General features: G+C 44.9%; 1 protein-coding gene across 1 annotated transcript in view; it reads right to left on the minus strand.

The window, feature by feature from the left end:
- Klhl6 (kelch like family member 6) overlaps window positions 1-2,129 on the minus strand; it is a 40,053-nt gene extending 37,924 nt beyond the window's left edge. Inside the window, exon 1 of the mRNA XM_036203769.1 lies at window positions 1,794-2,129. Within this exon, the coding sequence (XP_036059662.1) occupies window positions 1,794-2,083 (290 nt within the window). The 5' untranslated portion in view covers window positions 2,084-2,129. The remainder of the gene's footprint in view (window positions 1-1,793) is intronic.
- Between the last annotated feature and the right edge of the window lie 4,461 nt (window positions 2,130-6,590).

The raw sequence follows: 6,590 nt of genomic DNA on the forward strand, positions 1-6,590 counted from the left end.
TTTGGTTAGAAAGTCTAACCACTGCGCGTCTGCTTCTCAGCACCACCGCCTGCCCCGAGGACCAGCAGAGTGTTTTCTCCATCAACAAAGACAGAAGATCTGAGCTGAGGCACCTCTGTTTTCAAGGAGAAACCCAAGGACCAAACAAAGACATGTCTCAAGGGCAGAGGGCCAGCAGTCCTGTTTCATAAGCAGGCAAACACACTTATAAAATTAACAACTCATGATTGCAGTTTTTCAGTGACTCACAACAGAATACACTGCAAACGAGGACCCAGGACACTGAGGCAAATTGGCTTCCCTTCACTCCTAAGTGAGAAAGCTAGTGGCCAGTACAGCAGCGGGGAAGCAGTGTGCTGTGTCAACCCATTGCTATGACTCGGCTTGCATTTTACCTAGGTGTGCTGCCCACAGAATGATGCTCCAAACTGCAGCTTGTACTGCAGGTAAACTGCAGCTTGTACTGCAGGTAAACTGCAGCTTGTACTGCAGGTAAAACAAGGGCTTTTTGAATGTGTGCAATCCCTGTTCCAGCAACAGCCAGGCAGAGTGTGCGGCTTCCATTTCCTCGTCTGAGAAGGGGTCGTCTGTCACCTTCATCAAAGCCACTGCAGACTGAAACCAACCGTTGTTTGTGGAACAGAGCAGGCATGCCGTCCCTCAAATTCTCATAGCCCGCTGCCCCCTGCCTTGCCAATATAGGAGCGCTATTTACCCACAGCAACCTGCAGACCCTGCCCTTGGAACTCCGAAGAATTTTCTCCTAACCCTACTATAAAATATATATAATATATATTACATTCTATGATACCTTCTTAAAATCCTCAACCAGAACTGAAAGGTAGGGAAAATCTCACTAAAAATAAACAAAGTGATCCCCCCCCCCCCCCCCCCCCCCGTTTCCAAAACGCCCCCCCCTCATCTACACCACCCTTACACGCTGGTTCCCTGTCATGTCCACACTGTTGTGGACAACGCTGGTGCAGCTGTATTCATAGGGGATTTGAACAAAGACGCTTTGAGCAAATGTATCTGCCAGGCACCGTGTAAGACTTTTTCACTTCCCTCACAACAACAATGAGAGAAAACTGTCACTGTCCCCATCTTCCAGCTCACAAAACAGAAACGCAAGAGTACCTGGGAAACTTGTCTAAAATCTCCCAGCCAGGAAGGGCCCAAGGGACATGGAAGCAGGTCTTCTGGTCCCAGGTCTCCCTCTGTGACACCCAGGAGCCTTTCACACCCAGAGCCCTCTTGCATTATTTACCCTTCCCACTCTCCTTGCACAACAGAAACCCCTAACTTTCAGCAAGTCATCTTACAACTCCAAGAGGCCACACCCTTTTCTCCACCTCTACTGATAAAGAAAGACAACATCATGTTTCTAACACTTCAGTCAAACTGAGGAAAGGGAGGGAAAAAAATCCCCCTGACTTAAGTAATTTCACATCCTTAAAATGAAGGACATACTTTCCTATGTCAAGTTTGCTGTGATAAATAAGCACTGCTTCTAAAGGGTCCCAGTTTCTCTTAGAATGTGGCCTACGTCCAAAATCTAAAGTTTGATAGTTTCCTTTCTTATATTTTAAGTAGGCACACAAACCTTAATATATGTACATACATATTTGCAATGTATATAATTAATATATGATATAATATATAACATGTGTCATATATTATAACAATCTATAACCATAAACTTAACAGTAAGCAAATCAGGTTGAGCTCGCACATCTATGGATGTTTTCCTTGCAGCACGTACGCAGGTTGACTCTGATTCAAGGCAGGCTGACCTGAAGTAGTTGCTGGCGGCAGCAAGCACCACACGATGGCAAGAAAACTCCTGAACGTCCACACACAAGATGACATCTGTCAAAGCGTTTTCCTCTCGGAGGGTCTCCAGGCCGTTCTGAAGAATTAAGGAAAGCCTCGTGTCGTCAAACTTTACCTTCTCCCCATTTAATATCTCCACCAAGTCTCCCCTCTTCTGGGAGGGCTTGTCTGTAGTGAGTGCTGAGGGTCCTTCCAAGCTCCTCTCTACCATGTCGTCGCTCATGGTGCAGGCGCCTCTTTGTCCTGCCATCAACGTCCAGACTAAAGGAGCTGCCAAGTTTCGGGGAGGTCACACTGCAGAAGCTGAGCGGATTTCCTGCGCAGGCCCCTCCACTTATCACCAGCTGTCACACACACATAACAGGAAGTCTCACACTTTCTCATCCTGTTACTACAAACGCCAGCAACAACTCCTCCTCCTCTTCTTTCTGTGGACTGTCACAGGGTTAGGAATCTCTTCGAGTGGGTGTACGGGACAGGAGAGAAAGGGTGGCCTCTCAGAATCTCCTGGGAGTACAGTTTGGTCATCTCCTGCCTCGCACTCATGGGCAGCAAGCCTCTGGTTCTGGGCTTTACCTGTTTCCTGGTGCTCCCATAGCCCACAACATCAGTGAGAGAACAGGCAGGTGGTAGTCTCCATCTCCCATCGACTGAGACCCCTTTGAAGCCTAACAATCCCCCTCAGTCAGCACTACACATCTTCTGTCAACCATCATGACAGTCATCAATACCTCCCACACAGAACAAGCATCTCCTGACTCGAACATGCCTCTATGAGAGAAAGAGCAGGAATAGTGTCCAGAAGCCCCATCCCCAGAGTCTCAGCTCTTACCTTAGGGTAGGTCAATACCTCATTGCCCTAGCAAGTCTCAGTGTGGCCTGCTCTTACCCAGCATTGATCAACCATGTATTTAATAGTAGATCATGAACTGTCTTCATTATCATCTTGGCAGGTCTGTATTGCTTAGTAATAATTTTAACTCATTAAAACTTCACTATCTTAGGGTTTTATGTGACTTAATGCATGTTAACTTTTATCAAAATGCAATGGCACTAGGAAGGAACTTCTTGTTTTACACCTAAGAAAACTAAGACTTGCCGGGTGGTGGTGGCGCACGCCTTTAATCCCAGCACTCGGGAGGCAGAGCCCGGTGGATCTCTGTGAGTTCGAGGCCAGCCTGGGCTACCAAGTGAGTTCCAGGAAGGGCACAAAGCTACACCTGTCTCGAAAAACCAAAAAGAAAAGAAAAAAGAAAATAGACTCTACTCAAAAGAGTACCAGGGCGCATTCTGCTTGCCTCCAAAACCTGTTCCCTCCAAGAGAACTGACTCCTACAACCCAATCTCTGACCTCCACAAGTGCTCTGTGGCACACATGTACACCCCATAAATAAAAGAAGAGTTTCTTATGTAAAACAAGAATATCAGTATGCAAATTTACTTTAATCTTCAATAAATGGTAAAAGTATGTGTATACTGAAGAATTGTTTTGAAATAAATTTCTTTGTAATTAAGATTAAAATGTTTCCAGCCAGGTGGTAGTGGCTCATGCCTTTAATCCTAGCACTTGGGAGGCAGAGGCAGGCAGATCTCTCTGAGTTTGAGGCCAGCCTAGTCTACAAAGTGGGTTCCAGGACAGCTAAGACTGTTTGTTACACAGAGAAACCCTGTCTTGTAAGAAAAAAATGTTTCCTCCAACGTAAGAGACTACCGGGGCTGAAATACTATGCTAGCCTGAAGTCTGTGTCTCCCACAGAGAGAACTGCAGGGTTTGCCTCCCACAGATGTAAGGGTCCTGTGCACCAGACCACAGTAGCTTCCATGCTGTCCTCTGTCCTGGCGCACAGTGCTGGCCGCCCTCTGCAGGAGTTCCCGGGTTGCTGGGCTATCTGTGTCTTCTTTGGACTGCTGCTCCTAACCTGAAGGTCTCTGATAATCCTCCAAAGCTGTTTTTTACCTGGAGCTCTTACAGCAATGATGCTTTGGCTTCCATGCCTTAAGCAATGAGAATCTTGGTGGAAGAAAGCAGCATGGTGCCTCACACTTGTTGCTGTTGCTACTGTTGACTTTAATCTCTTTATTTAATTTTTTCTTTTTAGAGTTTCATGCATAAGCACTATAGTTACATCATTTCCACTCTTCCCTCTACCCATACCAACTCTTCCCATGTCTCTCTCCACCTCAAATTTATGACCTCTTCTTCTTTCATTATTACTGTTATATACATGTATACACACACACACACACACACACACACACACACACACATATATATATATGTGTGTGTGTGTGTGTGTGTGTGTGTGTGTGTGTGTGTGTGCTTATATAAACACATAAGTACAGCCTACTGAGTCCATTTACTGAAGCTTATATGTATATGTGTTTAGGGCTGATGGCTTAGGATTGGATAACCTATCAAGGGTCTTATCTGTTGAGAAGACTGATGCTTCCCCTCTCAGTAGCCATGAATTATTTTTAGCTCTTCATCTAGGGGTAGAGCTGAAATGGTTGGAATGAGAACAGCCTCCATAGGCTCAAATATTTGAAGGCTTGGTCCCAGTTGGTGGAACTGTTTGGGAAGGATTAGGAGGTGTGGCCTTGTTGGAAGAAGTATCACTGAGGAAGGACTTTGAGTTGTCAAAAGTTCATGCCATCCCCAGTTAGTGCTCCCTCACCTCTCCGCCCCCCATCTCCCCCCCCCCCCCCCCCCGCATTGTGCTTGTATATCAGTAGATACACTTTCAGCTACTGCTCCAGTGTCATGCCTGCCTGTTGCCACGCTCCCCACCATGATGGTCATGAACTCTAACCCTATGAAACTGTAAGCCCCCAACAAACTGGTTTTGTTTTGCTTTGCTTTGCTTTGCTTTGCTTTGCTTTGCTTTGCTTTGTTTTGTTAAGTTGCTTGGTCACGATGTCAGCACAGCAACAGAAAAGTAACTAAGACATAAGCCTTATAAGACTTCCCCCATTCACACTGACATGTCAACTGGTGTTGTCACTTTGCTGGTTTTGTTTAGGCAACCATATTGTTAAGATTTCATGGGAGCAGCTTCCCTATCATATTAGAAGACACTATCTCTCAGCAGATATCCTGCTCCTCTGGCTCTTAGAATCCTGCCCGCCTTTTCCAAGATGCTCCCCAATCTGACTATAAGGGTTGGGTTGAAGATGTATCTACTGGCATTGGGCACCCAACTGTCAGTTGTTTCCTGCAATTTATCAGTCATGGATTTCTGTGATGGTCCACATCTGCTACCACAAAAAAAAACTTTTTTGATGGAGGGTGAGAGTTACAATTACCTGTGGGTATAAGGCTAAGTATTTATAAATTTAGTAAAGTGATAGTAATAAGTTCTCTAGGGGCTATGATGTCACCAATAATGAATAGTTGGCTGGGTTTATAGTATTAGGCATGAACTCCTTCCTATTGATTATGTCTCAAGTCCAATCAGATGACTTTTGGTTACTCCGAAGATGTAAGTACCATTTTTGCACCTTTGAAGACATCTTACTATGCTGGTCATTGTTGCAGTACAGGCTTTACAGCTGGGAAGACTGGTTGCTTTTCTCCATTGGCAGTGTGCATTAGCACCTTTGAGTGCTAAGAAAGTCTTCAAGGGGAAGGCTTCCAGGTTAATCCTAGCTCTATTACTCCAAGTCCTATGTCTGAAGTTTATTTTGTGTTTAGTGACACAATCTTACCTTCAAGTTCGGGGGGGGGGGGGGGGGGGAACCAAGAACAATGGCAACAGCCTATACCACTTGGGGAGTGTCTTTGACCCTCTGTGATTGCTGGCTTTTAATTTTTTTAAGATGTGTTTATTTTTATTTTATGTGAATGGGTGTTTGGGCCTACATGTATGGCTGAGCACCACATTTATGCAGTGCCCAGGGAAGCATCAGATCTCCTGGAACAAGAGTTACAGGCAATTGTAAGCCTCCATGTGGGTGCTGGGGAATGAACCCAGGTCCTCTGCAAGAACAGTAAGTGTTCTTTACCACTGAAGCATCTCTCCAGCCCTGATGGCTTTTTAATGTAAGATGTCACTCTGTACCTAAGCTGGCCTGGAACTTATGAAAGCCTAGGCTGGCCTTAAATTACTGCTTCTCCTGCCTCTGCCTTCCAAGCGACAGGACTGTAGAAGTGAGTCACCATAAGTCAGATGGAATCCACATTTTACAAAGGAGCCCAATGGCATCATAAGAACACATTTTTCTCCCCATCTCACCTTCAGTGATGTCACAGGTAGCTTCAGTAGCTTGAACATCATACCTTCTCATGTCCCCAGTTCCAAATCAAAGGAAATACTCAGGAAAACTGTTTTTTCCATCTCTCTTTTTACTGTAAAGAAAGTATTTCCTAATATCTTTAGCGGAATTCTCCTGGTTATGTGACCAACCAGCAGAAAAAATATAAAAATATAAATGAATTGCCAAAACTGGCTTAGACAAACCTTGATTCTTTCTTGCCAGCAAGCGATCTTTCCCAAGATCAAGAAAGATATATCTGATAACCGAACAAAACCAAATCCTAGTAACACACAGGAAATGAGAGAGCTGTTGTTCCCTTAAACATCCGTACTTGCCAAAGGGCGCCCACCATTCTCACATTCCCTGAAGGAACTGCTGAGAGGCTTGGCTTCTGCCTACTGGGTTGTATTAATTACCTTTGCATCACTCTGATGATAATACAACAGGAACAACTGTTGTGGAATATTTAACTATGTAAAGATGTGTTACATTTGTTTATGCTG

Source organism: Onychomys torridus, chromosome 12 (genome assembly GCF_903995425.1).
Source record: "Onychomys torridus chromosome 12, mOncTor1.1, whole genome shotgun sequence".
Lineage (NCBI taxonomy): Eukaryota > Metazoa > Chordata > Mammalia > Rodentia > Cricetidae > Onychomys > Onychomys torridus.